Raw genomic sequence first — 22,548 nt, forward strand, 5'->3', positions numbered from 1 at the left:
GACAGAAAATCATTACGTTTTTTCCTACCTCAAGTGTGTTTTCATATCAAAGATTGATTGAGCATTTTATTGCTATGATTAATACTACAATAGACACCTTTATTTCTTTCCTTCAATCGACTGTTTTGTCTGCCCCACAAATGTACGCAATTCTTGATAATTATCAACTTTTTCCTTTGTTATTATCGCCATTTGTACGTTTAATTAATGCGAAATCATACATCGATCATTTTGAGTTCATTGCGGTGTTTGTCGGTAGTGTGTCTGTTTTTAAATTCGTTCAGACTAAGATCATAAATTTACTTTTTTTATGCTAATGACACAAAATGTCAATCATTTCGCTTTAAAACTGTACGATGAAGAAATAAGCAACATTGTTCGGCTTCAGTGTGTTTGCGTCATTAATAATCCATTCGTGAGTATTTAGCCTTTCATAAACTACACATTTCAAAAATAAAGAAAACAAACTGTATCACATAATTTCCAATAGGTGGAGATCACAATTCACTGGTGGATGCTTTTGATTTCAAGAAGGTTGAAAGATACTCTGAAAAAGAGCATTCGATTTTCAATGCGAAATCTTCTTAACAACTTCAATAGAATCGATTCACTTGACATTTGACGAATCATATCCATTTCATGTTAGAGAAGGCATGAGAAACATGCCATTGGGGACAGGTATAACTATTCGTTATTATGTGATATTGATTACGATTAAACATTCTGACCGTTATGGAATCCTTTCGTTAGAAACAGAGAGCCTTTCGCTAAATTCGTTTGGTTTACTCGGAATATCACCGCTCAATTCTGATTTATTTAACGTTCAATATAAATTCAGTCAGGCCTTCGAGTCTAGCGGTTTAGTTCTCTAAACAGACCATAGACTTTCAAAACACCAATCATGCAAACCGATTTATGATGAATACATACTTTTTGCACTTATTTGAGTTGCGAATTGGGTTCAAGTATGTGTCACATGGAATAATGAACACGACCTGACCCTAAAATAAAAATAAAATAATTTGAAGGCGTAACTGAAATCAGAAAGCGCACCACCGTTTCACAGCTTGTGGCTTTTCATATCGTTTGCTTCTTCTTCTTCTTCTTTTTTATCACGGCATTCGTGTTTTTATCGCAATCATATGCAAGAAAAGGAATTGAAACGACGCACAGTGCGATCGAATCGTTTTGGCACATCGGCCAAACTTTAATCGCAACAGCTAAATAATATACGCACTGCAATTTATTGCCGATTGAATATTCTGCAAAATGGTAATTGGCGGCAGTTGAATGACTACTGACAATGTACTGAGTGTGTGTACGCAAATGGGCAAGTACAGAGAGCCTCATGCTGTTGCACGTTGAATTTTATGAATCTGAATGGAAAATTAATTGGTCGCGTTTTATACAAATCCTGAATGTTTTATGCATCGGTCGGTATGCGTGGTGTGTTACTCGTTCGAACATGGTGCGTTTTGCTCAGCTGAGAGTAATCCAATGCATGCGACGATCATCAGCCGATTTTGAATTGGTGCAATCGGAATGCACGATGTATGAACATTATACGACGACTTTACCTACTTTTTCAATTCGAAATGACCAATAAATTAATTCGCATAATTAGCGTGAGTGATTTGTATTCGCTCGCGCATGAATTTGCTGAGATTCTCTTTTTTCCAGTCGAACGTCTGGCGCCAAACTTTACGCAGCACTATCGACGACGATGACGACAACGACAACGATACACCGCAAATAAAATCATTCGGTTAAATTAACAACATTAAAAGTGGCCAACAGAGACACCGTTCAGTATATTCAACCATTAGGGTATCGACACGTCCAAGGAAAAGAAGAGCGTAACGCAAAACACACAACGTAGTGTGACCACATAGAAGAACAACACAGATTTGATGTAAACAGATAAAACAACTTTCTAAAACATAAAGCGCATCGCACGCTCCGACTAGAGATGGTTCCAAATCACGCGCACGCTTGAATATGCTGCTCCATCGTAGCACAGAGAATTTTCGGGATTGATCCGAAATGGTTCAGTCGGACAGTCTGTATCAGAATTTATGGGTGCTGGGCTTTTGACTGGACATGTTGAAATGTGAAATAATCGAAAGATTCAACTCTTTTTAATTGGAAAAACCAACTTCGTAAATACATTTGATTTCAACATATTTTGTTTATATTTATTACTATATTTGTAAAGAAAGCAGTCGCCCTGTACTTATTCTGATTGTTCTGTCTATTTACGTCTTATCTGCGTTAAAATGGAGTCATTTACTGTTCTTAAATTTGGTGGCATTTCCGAAGTAATTATATCGATTTCAATCACACTGTAAAACGAACTTTTTCCTTCGATTTTCATGATGTGACGATCCAAAATGATGATTATTGTGCTATTTTTTTTTTGGAGCGGGGCAAAGGCGGGGAGCACACCACAATTTATTAAAATCAGCACAGATTATTCTAGCCAATCGAACCGCCATATCGCTGTCTGTATCAGCATATTCTGTGGATATTTGCATTTTGAGCATTGATAAGCATCTTTCATGTCTAATGCGTTGAAAATTTGAATATTTACGAGCTGAATTTCTATTTGTTTCACTATTGCCTATTTCTTTTTCGCCTTTTTCCTGGTCCGTAGTATTGATATTGATAAAAATGCCGAACCCAAGCACGATTTGTAATATGGGAGAGACGAGAGTGTGCATTATCATGCTCACGTTCAAAAAGTGTACCGAACAAACACGTCATAGTTAATTTGTTTAAAAGAAGAAGAAAAAACAACAACAACAACAACAAAAACATTAAAATACTCGACTGGTTTTTAGTGTTCGCTTTCTTTGTTTTCGATGCTTGCTCGAAATTTGTACACGGCTCGTGCTGTGAAAATGATCACATTTGCCGCTCAATCTACAAGTAAGTTTCAAGGAATTTCAACCGTGATAACAATAATTGGCATAACAATGGCCGTACCGTTTCTCCCGATAAGTTATTCAATTCCTTTTGGAATGTGTTTTCCTGCGCGAAGAACCGATTAAATGATTACAGTGAGCCATATATGATTCGATGCAAAAATTTCGCAGAATAAAGTTGTGTTTATTAATCTAGAATCCGAAATTAGAATTGCTCCGCTTGTGATGTGTCGGCGCTTTGCATTGCAGCTACAAAATGCATAAAATGTGTAAATATTTTCAAAATTTCATTGTCTTTCGGACAGACGTCAAAATTAAAGCGCGCTTTGTGTGCGCGCTCGTACCCGCTCACTTGATGCGTATGTAAATTGAAAAGCCACTTGCTTGTGTGAATTATGACAAAGAGAAATGAATAAAATAAAATACATCACAGGCTAATCACACAGCGAAAAACAATCAAAATGGCCTTAAACAAATAATATTCCCATCACAAAAAAAATCGGTTTGTAAATTTCATTTGCATATTTTTCAGCGCTTTGTTTTCGACTGTATGTCGATTTTGCTATTTTGCTGTTTATTAACTGTGTGTCTCATCATATCGAGCGGCCGAAGTGTGAAACCTTGCGTTCCATTGCATACGTTTTAAGCTTCATTTTTCTGTTTCTTTCATATCCAACACATCTGTTTCCATCGGCTCAATCCAACTCATTGATGTGCAACTGGAATTGAGAAATGTCCGAACGCACACGTCTTGAATTGTTCGATAACTTTTTTTTTGTTTGAGAGTGCGAGAAAGACAATTCATTCAACAATTATCACCACAAAATGTTTAGCTACTCTTTTTTTTGTAAATTTCGTATTTAGATTTTTATATATGAAAAACCACTATCAATCAAACTTCCATAATTTCAACCAAAATTTAACCATTTTTCTTGGCACATAGTTTACATAACCAATTAAACGAACACCCGACAAAGAAAAACCGACATTAAAATTCTCGCTGATGCGATTTATGTCCGCACAAAAAAAAACAGATTAACACCAAAAAAAGAAATTATAGCAACCAATTACAAACTTTTATTATGTACGATAGGCAACGCTTCGTACACGTCACGTGCATTTGATTTATATATGAAATTCTGTTAACAGTTATAATATCGACGGTATACCACCGCTGAAGCGAATATTTTAAAAACTCAAAAAAGAAACGATAAATAACATGAAAATATGCAGAAAATCACACAATTTTGTGGCCGTTTGTGGAAAGGTGTATTTTTAGCAATATTTACCTGAACTTTATCGCCGAATATAAATGATCTTTCTCCAAATACCGGAATTTTGCGTATGTCTTTTATGTGTCACGATCACACGAGAAATTAGATTGCAATTTGTATTTTTGGTCAAACACAAAATCACAAAAATCAAAACGGTTTTACACTAAATTTAATATTTTGCTCGCACAAAATGCTGGTTGATGAAAAAAAAACGATTTCTTTTATTTGAAACTAAATTTTTTTTTCGATGTGGTTTTTCTTCTATCCGTTGAGCAAATTCTACTCAAAATCACAGTAAAATTGCAGAAGGATTTATGAATCGTTCTCCTTAAATGTTTTTGTTTCGTGTCTGTAAAATGGGAGCTGGGGCGATTAGTTTACATCACTGATATTTTCCGGATCGTTCGAAAGAAAAATCAAGATGAATTTCCTTTATTTAAAAAAAGAAGTTGAAATCGGCAACAGAGAAAAATAAATCACTTTTTTATTCACCAATAATTTTTGGTTCGAAAAGAAAAAAACAGAGAGAAAAAAAAACTCCACAAAAAATTTCTATGAAATTGATGGTGTTTCTTTCAAAAATATTGAGGACAGTTATTTAAAGTGGTATGAACTGTACGAGATTGAAAGATCAACTGAAAATTTGTGTTTTTCGATAAGCGTTTAAGTTGTCGAGTGCCGCACACCTGTGATACGATTGCCGTTTTTGTTGTTTCCAAAGAGCAGTGGCTGTAGCACAGTCACAACCATACAGTCACACGCAACACACACAAAGCCGTCATCGAACATAATGCAAAACAAAGCACACCATTTGACTGTATATGTGTATCAGTTGAGCGGTGCGACCGAGACAGCGGCCGATAGAGTTTGGGGGCTTGAGATAGACGGAGACAAATGAATATTGTCGGTGCTGTTCGTTTCCGTACGAAGTCAATGTTGCCATACGCTACAGACCATCGTCTATTTCTTTTCAAATACAATGATTTACATACGCACGACATTCATGTGTTATTGTCACTTGAGCAGCATGCAACAGTGATCCGATGAGCATCGATAATAAAATAAACGCACACTCACACACACACACACACACTCACATTGTATATCCATCGGAAACACACGCGACAGGAAGAGACAACAAAGAAACAGGAGAGAATCGGGGAAAAAGAAGCGTAAACAAACAAATTGTAAATTTAAAAAAAAAATCCAGAATATTTATTTGTGCTTTTATAATTGTTGGAAAGTGCGAAAAAGTAGCTTTTGAAAGGTGACAATAACAAAACACACTGAGAACTTGAACTACCTGTTACTGACGAAAGAAAGTACACACGAGAAAAAAAACACGAAGTGAATGAAAACATTGGAAAACAGCCAATTTTCTGTTTGCTCTACTGTTATATACGACAATCATGCACGGCTTTCGCACACATATGATAAATATTCATTGAGCTTGAATAAGCTTCTTCTTGATATCAATTTCATGGAGTGACTTGTTTGATCATCTTTTATTATTATTTATTACAACTTGAATTTTTTTTTATTATTGTCTAGGATTTTAACAAAACAAGTAATAATGATGGGTGCGTCGTTTATGAAACGTCATTTGCTATTCAGGACTATAATTTCTACAGATCCATTTTAGAGGGTTTAAGAGCTTTATTTACTCAAACGATTCACACGAAAAAACTTAGTTAGCCGAATGAAGAGAGAGGAAAAAAATTGGTTCGAAAAAATTCCAAATCTTTGTTGTGTTATTCAATGGAATTTTTGATTACATCCTTCATGTTAGCAGGCTAATGTTATCCATGTGCACGTGTCAAGGAGAAATCAATACGAATGAATCGTCAGTTTTTGGCCCCGATGCTAGCGCAACAATGAACTATAATTCATACTACTTTTATTGCCAGGAAAAATTGTATTCAAAAGGACTTCGTAGCAGCTTGAAACTAAGCGGTTGTTCAGTCGGTCGCGGAATCGAACAATTGTACTTGTCATGTTCGCATAGTTCTTCGACAAAAGCACATGTGTATGGCTTGAAATGCGTCATAAAAACAAAAACAGTCACTATATTCGTTACTGTCAGAAGGGAATATTTTTTTTATAAAAAATTCATACTTAATATGAGGCGAACGAAGACACTTTTTGACCGGTTTTGATCAATAATACCGAGCAATGAGTCGGTGTACGTAGTACGTACATTTATTTTCCCATTTCCAAGACTATATTTAGATTTTATTGATTTTGATTTCCATTATATTGTTATCGATGAGATCTTTTTGCTGTCTCGCCCCCCCCCCCTCCCACTGCTTGTGCATGTATGTGTTAATGTTCGTTTTTTATTTGTGGCTCGTTAACTGTTATCAATTTGTCTCATTCTCTCTCGGATGTATTGGTTCCACTCAGTTGCTTTTATTACAGGAAACAAACATTTTTCCATCGATATAAATGTTGATATGATGCGATTGGAACACACACACACACACACACACACATACACACCACAACAACAGCAACAGCAGCAAATAAGAATATAATTTAAAACAATAAATGAATGCGACGTTTTTGTATTGCTCAGATTCAAGATAGTACCAGATACTACTTAAAAATGATTTTACAAACGAAATCTACGCACCAAACAATACAAACAGACTTTTATTCCATTTGTTTTGCTTTAGTTATCGGACAAATCAATTAAAACGTTTTCTACAAGCCCATGACGAATTCAGGCAAGGGAGATTTGTTCAGATTGAACCAGCTCTCCTCGCAACGGCACATTATTGGATGAAACGGACAAAAATGTTCGGTTTGTATTTCATAGAAAGAGAGCTACAGCGCATCATTTTATGAAAGCAAACTCAAGCTCGTTTTGCTTTGGTGAGCCGATTCGCCTGAATTCTAAGCACCAATTTGTTTCAATTAATTTTGGTGTGTGGTTCTTCATTTGAAATCGAAATATTCGAGTTGCCATTCGAAAAAGACTGTAATAAGTTCTTATTTGTAATGAGTGTTTAGCAAATACTATTTTGTTGATTGCCATGTTTCTATTATTTTTTTTCCTTGTTCAAATTTATGTGTGAGAGCGAAAATAGAGATGTTTCGAAATTATCTTTCATCGCGCAAAACAAGAGAAAAAAATGGCATCTTATTTTGATCATTTACAATTTCATTCACAATTGAAATCTTGTTTCCGAAGATGGGGAAGTATCAAATTATTCACAAACGGTTGGTCGGGAACGAAAAATGAATAATCATGTAGAAAATGTAATGAATATGGAAGCGCAGTAGTATATCTATCATTATGTTGTTTATCAAATGGTTTCCTGAATATTAAATATCGAATGCAATGTGTGTAATTGAATACATTTCACATAATGGGGATCTCTCGATCCCTCTCTCTCTCTCTCTCTCTCTCTCTCTCTCTCTCTATCCGTGTCTTCCCCTCTCTCTCTCTCTCTCGCACAGCATCAGAAGGGAAATGAGATGAGATTCTTTGCAACTTTTTGTCATTCGAACTATTTATGTGCGACCGAAAAAATAACACAAAATAAAACAACAAACGAACATCAAATAATTTAATTGACAGTGTTGAACTGCAAGCAATTTCGATCAAAATTTACGATTACTCATCAAAAACATTATTATCAGAAACACATGAGACACAGGATAAGACTTGTTGCGGATGAATTGCTGTGGAAAGGAAATTGCGTCAGATTTGTTTTTGAATGAATCAAACATTTTCATTCAAAACAATTGGCATTCTGACAAACAATATTTCCTCGAGAAATGATAAACCAAAAGGTAAAAATGTGAGAAATCGTTTTTATGTGTTTTCATTTTAACGAGACATTAAAAGGTTTATCTAATCGAATTTGAAGTTTGCACCTGTTTGTGTCATACTTTTATGGCATGTCAATAATTTCGCTTTCTTTTGTCTTCAGGTATCGTGGAAAAGTCAACAGATCTACATGAATAATCAACAAATTCGGACACATGCAGAACCCAAAAACGATTGATTAGCATCTTTGGACCTGTGTGTATGTTTGTTTGGAATACCAAAAACGTGGCCCATCACCACTTGACTTTCAAAATATTATGTGCCATTTCTAAATAGACATTCAAAGATAGCAACAAAATGTGTGTTTACTTTCATGCGAACTTCAACCGTTCGGAAGATCGATATTTGGGGACAAATTTAGAATTTGCAAAAATATTCAAGAATAAAAAGTATTCTGTTCTTTTACAAATGTATTTAGTACATTTGAACCCGTGAGCATAAAAACGACTTATTAAATAATCGCCGAACAAAACGATACAAGAAAAAACGTACCACAGCGGTAATGTGTAGCACAGCGGAGTTTCGTTTTGAACGGTACCGTCCTGCTGTGTTACGTTTTCAACGTGTGTTTTGTTTGGTAGTTTTTTCTTATATCGTTTTGTTCGGCGATTGTTTAATAAGTCGTTTTTATGCTCACGGGTTCATTTAACGTATTATTTTATTAGCATATGAAATTCCATAATAAAATGTATTTTATGTTAAAGCACCTATGAAATCGGTTTTTTGGCAAATTAGCACAATTTACGATTGAAAACCAAGTATTAGAGCATCGAAATCGCAAAATTGCGCAAATGTGAATCGTATGAATTCTCTACTGTATTGTCCTTAACCGAATATCACACGCACGCAATCCGACTGTACTATTGTGCTCCATTTTCTTATGCGAATGGAATGGAATTTTTTCTCAGCCATTCAACATGTTTATCGTTCACTAGTTCGTTTTGATGCTTGCTTAGCACCTTGCCATTGTCTGCAACATTTTTTAAAATTTAATCTCCATTTTATCATCAGAGTTTTACGTCGATGCAGTCGAGTCATCATCAACCTCATCATAGTTCTCTCTCTCCACTTTGATCGTTCACTTGACGTCCAAATTGTATTTGCGTAGAATTGAAAAGAAGCAAATAATCAGTTCGTATTGAGAAAACATAATAACGAAATAGATAAAATGAGACCATACACATTATGGCACCAACCGTCACTAAAGAGACAAGATACACAAGAACGATGGCAGAGAGAAAAAATTAAATGTGAAGCAATGAAGTAAATGCGTCATCGTTCAAATTGTGCTAACAACACATGTTTACTCTTCGCTAAATGATCAATTTGCTTAAGAAAACACGGATCAGTCAATTCCATATCTAATGAAAAGCATAATAAATGGCGCACTCCATGTTTGGCTATTTGTTTGAGGCTGGTTTTCGGAGGAAAAATCAATTTATATCGTTTAATAATAAAGTGGCAAACGAAAGGTGTTCGATACACACACGTGTTCTGTTCAACAAACACACTTTGATTGAAAATGACACTGTTCAATGCCATCAAGTGGTATTGTGTGGATAAATCACGCAACTTGGAAGGCTCAAGTGGATTAATTGAGATGCATTCTTCATGTGAAAACTAATTTATGACGCCTATTCAATTCACGGCTTTCGCATTGTTCGCTCTTTATTGTTATCACACCGATTCCATGAAATATTCGAGAATATTTAATTCAAATCAATCGAATTTCCGTAAATAGAGCCCCACACTTTGTACATGATCGAATAAATACTTATTATTATTAATTGAACATTTCATCGAAAACATCCGTTTCTTTTCAGCGCCGGTAAGTTCAGAACCCAAAATAGAACCGGCCATAGAATGGGAAAATTGGGATTGTTTTGATCTGATCGCCTTTTATCACCAATAGCATGTATTTATTTACGAATTTGGCAAAATATTTAAGTAGCAATTTAAACCGGTTTTGCTACGGTGTCTCTGTTTCTTCCTTAATATTGGATATAAATCTTCCTGAAAATATGCTGGATTTTCTTGGATTATTCGACGATTACGGTGATAGAGTCAGATAAAGTGTCTAGTTTACACCCGATTCAATGAATATACTTGCGAATGGATTTTGTCATTTTGTTACCAGCTACTAGTCTACAGCAGCAAAGCGCCGCTCATACTATATCACAAATTATTCCATATAATCTCCTCTTGAATTGTGTTGTCAACTTTAAATTGCCGAAATGTCAAGATTCAAGATTTTGCGCATTCTCCCTATTAACGCTTGGATTCTGCTTTTCTTGTCATTCATTTGTGATAAACAAGACCCGGTAGTTTAATTGTGTTCAGTGTGTAGCTTCGACAAGATAAAAAGTAATATCAAGTAATAATGGCACCGAACACCAGACGAATGATATGATGTTGTTGTTTTCTCAGCAATTCATCGATTGTGCTTGTTTTCGTTGTTGTGGCGGCACCCGGAGTGCACGTAGCCAGTTCTCTTCAACGCACAATTGTTATTGTTCCAGAGATGTTTCAAAATAGACAAAATTCTATTTTTATCCCAACAACCATTAATTGACTTGATAGTTTATCTATCGAACGAAGAAAATAGCAGCGTTTAACAGACTTTGTTTTACTGACGAAAGAATTCAAGCGGAAATTGTCATACAATCTTGTGACATCACGAGTTATTCATATTTTAAGCATCATTTCGAAAGATTTATGGGATAAAAATGTTATCTCGCGTACACATCCAACTCATGTGATGCTAACCTAATTATAAATCTCGGCGTCAATCGCTCCATTTACACAACCTTACTCCATTTTAAATTCACTGCAAATTACAGCTAAAGCCGTATTGAGGACAGAAACAATGGCACAAACCGTCTCCCATTCATAAATCTATCAGTTCAATGAGCCTTTCATACTTTGGCTCAGCAACGTACTTGTCACATATAAAAGTATACTGTTCAAGTTCAGACAAGAGAAAAAAAAATAGCCGTTGACTTTCAAAATGGATACATCTCCTTCAAAGAAACAAATAATTACAATTCTTAAGCTGGGCTTAATCATTTGCGTCGACAATATGCCAGTTAACAATACCCATCTCGTTTATTTGATGACATACAAGTACAGAATATATGTAGGTAATAGAAATTGGAAAAGGACATTCCATTCTCAAGGTTATAGATGGAACCGTTATTATTTCCAAATGAAACTTTCATCGATTTTCATGAAGTTTTCTGTGCGGAACTTAATTTGGAAGATCCTTTTAAAGGAAAAAAATTCAATTTTATGTAAACTTCTTAATGATTTATTTGGGAAATGTAATTCACGGTTCAATATCATAAATTCCGAGTAACTATAGTTATTATAATAGTATAAGTTTTAAACTAAAAGCAACATTTTCAAATGCTTCGAACATCGTCCATAAGTTGGATATAATAAAAAGTCCATTTTTATATCGATTTCGCCATCAATTGCAATCAACTTACTTCCCAGATCAAATGCGTAAACAAAGTCAAATTTTTTCATGTTTTGAGTACACTGCCAAGTTTGGTATGTGAATATTTGTTCTTTTACAAAAGAATATGTGAACTGCTGAGAATAAAAGGCTGACGATTGCAGGTTTTTCGCAAAAGCGGGATAAAAATCAGTCGCACGCAAAAGAGACATTTCAAAAGGTTGCACGCAAGAGAGAAGTAATTGTTGTTGTAATCACGGCTTGAAAATTCGAAATGCGACAAAATAAAATGTTCCGTTTGCGTGCAACCTTTTGAAATGTCTCTTTTGCGTGCGACTGATTTTTATCCCGCTTTTGCGAAAAACCTGCAGCCGTCAGCCTTTTATTCTCAGCAGTTCATGTCATGGATGTGCGAATATACGTCATAGCAATAAATAAAGTGCTGCATTAAAAAAGCACTGCGTAAAAAATTTTATTCGAGATTGACAGCCGAAAGTACGCCAAGCGAATTGGGCTGTTGACGAATATTTGCATAAGCGGCGTCACAATTTCGTTGAAACGGTAGATAATAGTAAATTAATAAAAACGTCTCTGTAATCATAACATTGTTGAGTGTTGAAAGAACTGGCGCTCTCGTTGGGACATCACGTGATTCGGGAGACTGGCGGCAGTTGCGGCACTGCTGTCGGTCGATTTCGGCGGCGAATGCAAATTGGTATCTGGATTAAATGAAAATGATGTTGGATGGAAAATGGTTTTGACATCAAAAACAAACAACTTGCAAAAATGTGCTAAATAAAAACAAAACCTTTTTTTTTCTCCTCAATTTGGTGACAGCACCATAATTGGGCTATCAAATTTGTCGAAAGCCATAAAAAATAATGGGGGAAGGTGTATAGCACTTAGCGGTCATGTGTCAACGCAGAAATTGGACATCACGTTTTTTGTTGAGAAAAAGAGTGAATTTTTCGCTGCGCCTATTCCAAACACTACACAGATTTTGTGATAGTGCGCAGTAAAGTAGTGGCAATTAGCCATAAAGATTAGCACATTCAAACAAGAAAACGAAAAATATAACAATGCGCATCGAAATGGGGGGATTAATCATCATCTGTGGCAGATACACACGTGCAAAATGCATCGCGCATGCATTTTTCTATCTCATTTTGTTTTTTTTTTTCTTCTTCTTTTTCTGTATGTCAATATTATTTATACAAGCCAATTTTGTTGCAGTTAAACATCGTGTGTGTTAATTTGCTGGAGTTTCATGTATTGCATTTCTGAATTAAGCGAATGCACCTTATGGGAATGTGCATGACAAAGACAAATTAATTGGATTCACAATTCGATTCCCTTCGGAAATGAAATCAACAAAAATATCTGAAAACATACAAGTTTTATAATCATCTCTTTGTTCGATAATGTTGAAGGTTTTGCCTTAGAAATGATGTTGTGTCTAGTGGTATGTGTGTCGGTTTTTTTTCTTCGTCTAATTTATTATTCGCACATAACGATGATCGTTCAGATGAATTTGATACGATGTTGAGACATGTGGCGGAAAATCCATTTAATGCGATCAAACGCGCACAGCGTCAAATTGGTCGCACAGATAATTTCATTTAATTTGCAATTTGCATGTCGGCTCAAACATGAATGTGACCACACACATGAACAATACACACATCACCTATAAATAACAAGTTGAATTCGTTTCAGCGCCATTAAATCCGCTCAAAAATCTCGACAGAATAAAACAGAATACATTGAGAAGAGACAGGCAGAATGTGTGTGTGAGAGAGAGAGGGAAAACCAACCAAATTGTAAATAATATGTAAATCAAAGTTAATACCGCGCTACCGGCAGTTCAGCATCCAATTAATGGTAAACTGTCAATTCATCTCATTTTTCAAAAAGCAAAAAAAAAACACACACAAACATACCAAATTGAAGCCATTGTTTGATTCAAGCTCGATGTGGCATGCAACTGTTGTTTTCATTTGTACTGCTGCTATCAGGAAAAGTCTGAAATTATTGCGGTTCGCTAATGTCATCAAGTCTTTAATCATGCGAACAACAAACCTGTAATTTTGATCAATTACATAAACAGCGCATCAAATTTTAACCGTCCCTTCGTAACTGATCGATTATTTTTTCTTGTTTTCAAATATTCAAATTCATGTGACTCTGTTCTGTGTTACATGTATCATGCTGACAATACGATCGACACAAGCATGGAACGCACTCCATTCCTTTTTTTTCTGAATTCGTAACGCAAGAAAGAGACGAACTAGATAAAAAGAAAACGATAAAAGGTATTGTTGACCAGCAGAAACATAAGATACTAACAATAGTAGCCAATGCTAGAACGAGACGACTGTATGACAATCCACAAAAACGCGTCACACTAAAGACAGAGAGAGGTGAAGTATAAACAAATGTTGACAACAACAGGTGGAGACGACTGAATACACTCACACACAGTACAACTTCGATTTGATTGTCGGCAAAAAAAACACAACAAATTATTGATGTTCATTGATTGTGTGCCTATTATTTGTTCATTTTATCTTAATTTGGTGTAACTAATTGTAATGCATTTGGAAATGGTTGTTTGCATTCGATAATCAATAATTATCAAGTATGATGCATTGGTATTATAAGTTGCTAGCATTGCATCCGCGATGGGTGGCTTTCGTTGTGCTCATTTTGTCAAGTGTTTGTATTTTCATCGCAGTGACATTTAAAGAATTGCCGGATTTCACTGACCCCGCTCTGGTAAATGTGTTGCATTTTAATTGGAAGTAATTTCTTTTGAACTTTTGAATTTGTCACAATTAAAGGGGTTCGAATCACGGGGAACGGACATTTCCAACCGATTAACTGCATGGCACAATTTATTGGAAGAAACCAGACCCAGTGGACGTCTAACATCCAATTTTTACGATCAAATCGTGTATCGAGAGAATGTAAGCATGAGTTTTTGATTTTTTCCCCTCACAAACGGATATTTTAGGCAAAAAATCAATAAGTCTTTTACAACCAAATACAGTTTGCCAGACCTACAAAAAGACCGAAACATGGCGACGGCCACCATAAAAAACGAAAAATGGCAAAGTCTCTTGCCGGTAAAAATGTGACTACGTCAGGCAGTGCAAATGTTTTGGACGAACTGAGTGTTAATGAAGAAAGCAGTGATCGGCCGATGAAAAAAGGCGGTAAAAATAAGCGCAAGAAGATGGAACGTCCAAATGATGTGTATTTTTGTGATGCACCAAGTAAGAATGCATTCGTCAAAATGTTGTGTGATTTTATTAAATCTGTAATTGTACCATGCATATTGCAAAAGATCGTGAATACACTCATATGGTGCTGGTGAGATCCAATGGGAACGCATCACTTCTCGAAATGGATGCCTTGCGTGCAGTGTGTGATTTAGAGTCAAAACTGACAACAGTTGGCAGTTACAAAGGATTTTGTCAAATGAAAACGTACTCCAAAGAATGTTGCCGGCCCTGGTCTATACCAAACTACATCGCATTTCTGGCAAACAAAACAAGTTGCTCTGACATCCAGGTGCGCCTAATTTCTTATCAAGAAATCTAATCGATAATAGTCAATATTGCTGTTTATTTACAACAAAAAATAGGAGAACGACCTACTCGAAATGAGTCAACTACTAAGAGACTGCTACAAGTACTATCTAAATGGAAGTCTCCGAAGTGACTGTGAGAATTCCAAGTGTTTGGTTCCTGTGAAATGTGCACAATCTAATGCTGCCTATCAGATTTTACACTTTTTGACTGATAATAAATTCAATGTAAGTGCTTCAAGATTCTAAATTTATAGTTTGAATGAAAAAAAAACCACGTCAATTATCATCATTACTAAAAATATATTCTATTATTCCACTAGGAAACCAATCCACTATTTTCAACGATGATTTTTTTACCAATGGCCAAAACTACCAAAATACTGCCATACTATTACGATATTCTATCGGTGATTCATGATAATGACGTCCTTTCGGTGGCTGCAATCAATATGGGACTAAAGAATTCATTATTCGATGAACTGTTGTTCTATGATGGCTGGTTGATTGCCTTGGGTGCTATGTGTATCCTATACTGTATTTTAATATACACAAACTCAATTCTGATAACACTTTCGACGGTCGTGGCAAACATTCTGTCGATCGGCGTTGCTTACTTCATATATCAAGTTGTACTGCAGCTCCCGTACTTTCCGTTTATGAATCTGTTGGCCATTATCATAATCGTTGGTAATTTGAATCAACGATCGTATCCTCATATTAAACGTGTTTTGAAATGAGCTGCTTTTTGTATTCGTTGTTTTAGGTATCGGAGCCGATGATTGCTTTGTATATATGAAAGAATGGCGTTTATCTGCCGACGAATGGGAAATGGTTACCTCAAAACATTTACCGAAACGAAAATCAAAAAAGTTGATATTTTTAGTGTCAAATACCATGGAACATGCGGCCAAATCTATATTTGTAACTTCTTTAACTACAGCACACGCATTTTTAGCTTCGTATTCGAGTTCAATTACGGCCATTCGATGCTTTGGGTAGGCCACTACGTTTTTAATTTACACATTTCGTTATGTGATTTTCTTTCATATAAATTTTTACTTGATTGTTCGCAGGTTATACGCAGCAATTGTAATAATGGTGAACTATGTCCTTATGGTGACCTGGCTACCAGCCACTGTCATCATTGTTGAAGAACTGAATCTGAAACTATGCAAATGCTGGCAGTCTTACGTCGATGCCATAAATGTTCTAATCGAACGGTTCGGTAATTCAATGGAAGCAGCTATCATTCGTTTGGTGAAGGAGTACAAATATGTGTTTCTCGTTATCTTTTGTAAGTTAATCGCATCTAAACCATATATTTGCTTTGAACCAAAATAACAAAGCATTACACCAATGTTCTATTTTTAACAGTTATAATTGGAATATCCAGTGGTTTTATTGTACTATATTACCCAAAGTTGGGACTGCCCGATTCGCAAACATTTCAATTGTTGGATAGCGAACATCTTTTTGAATTGTATGATAGCAAATACCGTCATTTGTATCGCTTTGAAAGAAGTTTTACGGTAAGGGGGAGTTGACGCACACTGTTATTATTTATTAAGTCCCATTCTGTGACCCATTCTATTTGCACAATTAGGAAGCTGAAACATTTAAAATGCCGATTCGATTTGTATTCGGTGTAGAGGCAGTTGATGACGGCAATCATTTGATACCATCGTCCAAGGGGACGTTACATTTGGGGAAAAGTCTAAATTTATCCTCAGCAGAGACACAACTATGGTTGCTGGACTTTTGTAAGAAACTAAAACAACAAAGTTTCTATCAGCCAAATAATATGCCGGCCATTCTTCCAAGCTGCTTCATCGAGAATTTGATTGATAATATGAACAAACGGTGAGCGGATCACATTTTGACAGGTTCAATCGATATTGTTTTCTAATTACATTGTATTTTGCAGTTGTTTTGACCCCATGACAAATTCTAGTCGGATGCCGTGTTGTGAGGAGGAAAAGTTCCCATACAAACCTGAAGTGTTTGAAAAATGTTTACCCGAGATGATATCGTCGCTGTATAGCTCACCACGGTACATTTTTGTGCCCGGTGTGTCGGGTCCTAAGTTTGAGAGAAAATCATCGTTCGATTCGAATGAAACTCAAAATCGTGCATCAATCCGAGCTCTGGTCATGGAATACGAAAGCACGCAACCGTTTAGTACATCATACACGGAGATGTCGAATTTTTCAGCTAACATTGATAACTGGTTTAATGATATGCTGAAAAATGCGCCTGAAGCACTGAAAAACGGTTGGTTCACGAGCGAACTCGGCTTCTATGATTTACAAGGGACATTATCGTCTGGAACGCTAATTGCTGCAACCATCGCAATGATTTCATCATTAATTGCGTTGCTATTATTTACGATGAATGTGCTTGTCAGTTTGTATGCCGTTTTGACCGTGATATTCACAATTTTGTCTACCATGGCCGTTTTGGTGCTACTCGAATGGAAGCTAAACATATTGGTATGCGAAATTAATTCATGTTGAACTCTATTGAATTTCTAATTGCGATTTTTTATTTTTGTAATTTTCAGGAGAGCATAGCAGTGAATACGGCAATTGGGCTTGGCATTGACTTTGTGTTACATTACGCATTGAACTACCAGATGAGTGAAAAAAAGGATCGACAGTCAGCCACTGAATATTCGTTGTCACATATGATTGGGCCAACGCTGATGGCTGCGTTTACAACAATTATCGCTGGTCTGTGCATCGTATTTTCAAGCGTGCTCGCTTACATACAAATCGGCATATTTCTACTCATCGTGATGACGGTCAGCTGGTTTTACGCGACATTCTTTTTTTGTACACTCTTGTACACCATCGGCCCGATCGGAGGAGAAAAACAAACCAGCGATCGCACCAATCCAAATGATGTTCAAGCAATGCAACAACTTAACAATATGGTTAAACAAAACGCACGAAAACCCACTCATTTGAATAAGACTGAAACCGATACTTTGACTTAAGCTGTTTGGCATAACGATAAAATCGAAATATCCTTTTAGTGTGATAACAACATAGACTAATAAGATGGTGGTGTTCTTCATATTTTTTTTTCAAAACAAAAATATAATTCGTTTTATTTTAATACATGACAATAAAATATTTACATCAAGAACAATTAGTAATTGAAAGCAGGTATTTTAGTTTTTCTTGCGCTTTTCGAGTCTTTGGCATTTAAGGCATTGATCTTTTGAACATGAAGTGTGGGAACAAGAGCCACATTTCACACATCGCATTACCTTTATTTGCCATGGAAATATGACTTGTTTGTCAGCACAGTACTCGCATATAAATCCATGTGCAGTGCACAGCTAGAAATTTAAATTTAAATCAAGTTAAATATTTTTCAGTGGAATCTTTCGAGAATAAGACACGAGCTCTATTTTTGGTTGACCTACTTCACAATTGAACACATGTTCTTCGCCTTTTAGTATGATGTTGTTGATTTTCATAACAAATGTTCCATTACGCACATTCACGAAATCGTTCATTGACCAATTATCGATGTCATCATAAATATAAGACGGCATGCTGTCGAATTCGTTTTTAACTCTATCGAAAAGAAAAAAAAAGTCGATAGAAAAAAGGTAAATAAATCAAATTGCTAATTAATATATTAAACATCATTATGTGTGCATAATGAGGTGTAAAATGAGGCAATTTACTTGTCGTCATCGGCAAAACGACACGTTTGAATGAAATCGTGCACATATTTCAATTGCAAACGACGCAATCGACAGTAGCGTAGTGAGCGCACGCGGGCGTACAATTCCTTGCTTAAATCAGGCACGCGGAACAGTGGAACTTTCCATATTTGATCCAATAAACGATACGAAAATACTGACACCGGATGACATGAGAAATCCCATCTGCAAATTAAACGTGTGTTGATAGATCAATTGTATTGGAATTCAATCGAATTGGTTTCTTTCTATTAGAATCAAAATTATCTGTTAAATGCTAATTGCAGCAGCATTTACATGACAACGTTGAAAATAATATTTGAAAGTCGATCGATTAGATGATTGTTGGAAATGATCTAAATTGGCCAATATGTGTTACTCACCGATGTAAAACGCGAGACGGAATTGCAGAGATTTGGTTTCGATGGCAACCAGTACAATGATATTTGCCCGAATATTCACAATAACGTAAACTGTACACAAATGCCGAATCGATATACATTCCACAGCCAGCACATCGATATCTTTGCTGCTCCAGGAGGCTACGACGACTGAATGGAGATAAATAAAAGTAAAATTATTTTTTGGTTAATCGTCCAAAAAATTAATATTTTGATCTGTTTAAATTGATTCATTTCGATTGGTCCTTACTCTGGTGCAGGATGCCTTGTAAATATTATTTGAGCTCGAGGTGGTGCCCATTCGGGGGTTCCTCTGGTGTATGGAACTTTGTGCTTTCCCTGCGACGCAGTATCTAGCAATGTCCGCATATCGCTGTCGGCATTTGACAATAGCAAATCAGCAGCACGGGGCAACTGATAATCTTTAAATTTCGAAATTAAACTCAATGCGATTCCCTCAGCCGACAATGTTTCAATACTGCTGTCCGCCCATTCGGCAAACGCGGAATGATCGTTAATACTGTGCGATGATATCGAGAAAATCTGCCAAAACAATCGAACGAACAAAATGAGAAACCAACTTTTGAACAGAAAAAAGATAAAAATGTCGCTTTACCTTCAATCGCTTCAAGTCGCCAGCATTGCTAGTCGTGCTAGAACCACTGCTCGAAATATGCGATAAGTCCGATTCACTAGAAGAAGTTCGTGACATTGTTGCTATTTCCTCCGATAAAAATGAGGTTGTATCATCGTCAGTAACATTTACATTGTTTTTATCACAGGTTTCGTCGTCGTCCAGAATCCAATTTTTCAGCGGACGCTGATGGGATTTTCGCCTCTTCGTTTGAGTGGAGGCTTTGATTTGTTTCTCCTTTTGCCGCTCCATTCGGCCACATTTAATTTCCTCTATGGCTGATATAATGGCATCTGAAAGATTAAAGTGTGCATTTTCGCGTTCAAGATCGGTGATGTTGCGTCGCGTTCGTTGTGCCTCTTGCAAGTATGACGTCAAACTTTGACCTCGATTCGGAATTAAAGCACACTGATCATGATTGCATAACGGCGATGACGTGCTCGATTCAATATTGTCAAAGAGTGTGTTGCGTTGATAACGATTTTCGATCTTAGCACCGTTCGAATGAAATGCGAAAAATGAGGCAAAATCACCGGGCGCTGAGTTCGACGTAAGTTTTTTTCCCGGTGAATTGGAATTGGTGGACGAACCGTGCGACGTATTTAAGTACGGCAATAGATTATTGCTTTTGATTAGGCCAACCGATTTTGCGGGTACATTGCAATCGTTTAGAGAATTTGATGAGAGTTCGCCACGTCGATCGGTATGTATTTTAATATCATCACATTTCACGAGATTTATGGGCTGCAAATCATCAATCGCAGTTTTGGTGGCAGCATCATTCAGTTGATCGGAACGATTCGGCGGTGCATTTCGATGGTTGACTGGATGAGCAGAAGTTTTTTGTCGATCATTTATCATCAAATTTTCAGCCGTTAATTTCATGCGATGTGACTTGATGCGTACTGACTGGGATCGAGAACGAACCACAATATTTCGAGCGTCTAATTTTGATTCCCTGCTCAGATCAGGCAGACTGACAAATTTTCTCAATTTCAAACTAATAGAATGCTTGAGTTTGCATCGTGTTCGACCGTTTCGACATTTTCGATTGGTCGCTTGTGATTTATTTGCCAAATTCAATGAAGAACCATCACATTTTTTCAAACTAGATTTACTAGCATTTTTACTATCACAAAATTCATTGGATTGTTTTAACAATATTCGGCTCACGGTTTTGTCGCTCATCGTTGTCACAGTGGCGGCTGAGTTCTTCAGAGATTCATTAATAACGCTAAGATATAAATTTTGGTCAATTTGCAACAGAATGTCGTATTGTTTTTTGTCAAATGCGTCCAAACAAATATTCAAGGCATCTACAAATTTTTTACTACCGAAAAAAGCGAGCGTCACTTCATAACAATTTGTCAAATGTTCGTTGTCGGATAACAGACATTGTAGTTTCGTTTTTAGTTGATGTGTTAGTAAATTTTCATAGATCCACATCAACGCTTTGTCACTTCGTATGCGTGAGCTTTTTGGGGGTTGAATGCGTTTTATCGTACTGGAGCTACCCAACGTTTGACTTCCAATGGAAACGGTCATGTGTGGATTAATCCAATTGAGAGCCTCGAAAAATCGCCAAAAATCCGGTGATTTCTATATGAACAAAACAGGAAACAATTACGGAAAATAGATTATTATGTATCATGTGTCAAAAAAAAACCACGTAACCAAATTAACTACTACGTTTATCAGCTTGACTGAATTTATGGAATATTTTGTTATCGTTTCCTCTCACTAATCACTCAATTATTGCAATGCTCAAATGCAATTCGAATGATGCAATGCTACGTAGAAATTAACGAAACATAATACTTACATCAGGCTTAAAAATACGTAGACCATTTAGAAAAATTTGCTCGATTTTTTCTAGGATGTGCAGTAAAAGTGATTCAACATTTGGCCTAAGGCGATTATTATCAGCGCTTGTATGAGGTTCACTTGTTCTAAATCCGATGTCAGACGTTGTTGTTGCTGTTTCACTCTTGTTTTTTGCATTAGATGTCAATACCAACATGTATTCGTAAATTGATGACATCAGATCATACAACAGCTGACGGTGAACATGTTCAGCCTGCTCAAATTTTGTAATTTGCTTTTTGGTGGCACTTGACACTGCCACAGGCCCTGCCAATGGTGTCGAATTCATTTTCACTTTATCTATTTCTTTCGTTTAAAATTCGATGACACAAAGTCTGTGGAAATGTTCACACTACTCGATTGCATGTCATTAATACAGCAAATTGCTCTTGAATGATCAAAGAAACTACGCAAAAAAATATACTCGATACAAAACAAAGATCTGATCTTTGATCAATTTACTTATCACTATTCATTTGTCTTTGTCCTAATTACGAAACGCTCGTCTTATCCATTTAAAACAAAATAAGTCTTGAATTGAAATTGAAGTCGCTTGGAATTGTTTTTAATTTTCACAATAAAATTATGGGCCGTAACACTTTTCCATAATCAAAACCCAAATACTACTCATTTCTAGTGTATTATTTACTGTTTTGGTATTTTGACAGAAAGTGGCTCAAATTTAATTCACATTGACTCATTCTGTTCTGTTTGTGTTGTAGTAAAATAATTCCGCTGAATGTCACGCTTTATGTACTGTCATCAACAGCGCAGGGTTGTTCAATGTGTACCATGAACACGTCGTTTGTCAGCAAGTAGCATTTTGATATTTGTGGTTGTAAACAAAGATTCC

The 22,548-nt window shown here is 36.1% G+C and overlaps 3 protein-coding genes and 1 long non-coding RNA gene across 4 annotated transcripts in view; 2 read left to right on the forward strand and 2 right to left on the reverse strand.

The window, feature by feature from the left end:
• Positions 1-4,900, reverse strand: part of LOC129569987 (UNC93-like protein) — a 32,006-nt gene extending 27,106 nt beyond the window's left edge. The window contains exon 1 of the mRNA XM_055449315.1: positions 4,214-4,900. The gene's annotated coding sequence lies outside the window, so the exon portion shown is untranslated. The remainder of the gene's footprint in view (positions 1-4,213) is intronic.
• LOC129569993 (uncharacterized) lies at positions 3-1,793 on the forward strand. The gene is made up of 3 exons (XR_008688085.1): positions 3-415; positions 491-678; positions 1,681-1,793. It is a non-coding gene; the product is annotated as an uncharacterized LOC129569993 (long non-coding RNA).
• Positions 4,901-13,725: 8,825 nt separating the features above from the next.
• LOC129569994 (protein dispatched) lies at positions 13,726-18,245 on the forward strand. The gene is made up of 12 exons (XM_055449322.1): positions 13,726-14,265; positions 14,331-14,456; positions 14,540-14,765; positions 14,837-15,063; positions 15,137-15,307; positions 15,403-15,769; positions 15,846-16,077; positions 16,156-16,376; positions 16,457-16,611; positions 16,686-16,942; positions 17,007-17,571; positions 17,643-18,245. Exons 1-12 carry the CDS (start codon positions 14,131-14,133, stop codon positions 18,075-18,077), a joined length of 3,117 nt encoding a protein of 1,038 aa, XP_055305297.1. The 5' UTR covers positions 13,726-14,130; the 3' UTR covers positions 18,078-18,245.
• Positions 18,160-22,477, reverse strand: LOC129569995 (run domain Beclin-1-interacting and cysteine-rich domain-containing protein). Its single transcript, XM_055449323.1, has 7 exons — positions 21,655-22,477; positions 19,815-21,431; positions 19,449-19,741; positions 19,181-19,348; positions 18,780-18,983; positions 18,513-18,666; positions 18,160-18,425 (listed from the first exon to the last, which is right to left on the reverse strand). The coding sequence occupies exons 1-7, from the start codon at positions 21,982-21,984 to the stop codon at positions 18,255-18,257; spliced, it is 2,937 nt and encodes a 978-aa protein (XP_055305298.1). The 5' UTR covers positions 21,985-22,477; the 3' UTR covers positions 18,160-18,254.
• Between the last annotated feature and the right edge of the window lie 71 nt (positions 22,478-22,548).

This window comes from Sitodiplosis mosellana, unplaced genomic scaffold (genome assembly GCF_009176505.1).
Source record: "Sitodiplosis mosellana isolate CC-2019 unplaced genomic scaffold, AAFC_SMos_1.0 Smas_scaffold_47, whole genome shotgun sequence".
Lineage (NCBI taxonomy): Eukaryota > Metazoa > Arthropoda > Insecta > Diptera > Cecidomyiidae > Sitodiplosis > Sitodiplosis mosellana.

Excerpts from the sequence above, each read along its gene's own strand:
- LOC129569994 (XM_055449322.1), top strand. The coding sequence starts at position 14,131 with ATGATGCATTGGTATTATAAGTTGCTAGCATTGCATCCGCGATGGGTG. Across the intron at positions 14,766-14,836 it reads GTATTTTTGTGATGCACCAA|ATCGTGAATACACTCATATG; the intron begins GTAAGAATGCAT and ends ATATTGCAAAAG. Across the intron at positions 15,308-15,402 it reads TGACTGATAATAAATTCAAT|GAAACCAATCCACTATTTTC; the intron begins GTAAGTGCTTCA and ends TTATTCCACTAG.
- LOC129569995 (XM_055449323.1), bottom strand. The coding sequence starts at position 21,984 with ATGAATTCGACACCATTGGCAGGGCCTGTGGCAGTGTCAAGTGCCACC. Across the intron at positions 18,984-19,180 it reads CCGTCTCGCGTTTTACATCG|ATGGGATTTCTCATGTCATC; the intron begins GTGAGTAACACA and ends TTTAATTTGCAG. Across the intron at positions 18,667-18,779 it reads CGTTTTGCCGATGACGACAA|AGTTAAAAACGAATTCGACA; the intron begins GTAAATTGCCTC and ends TCTTTTCGATAG.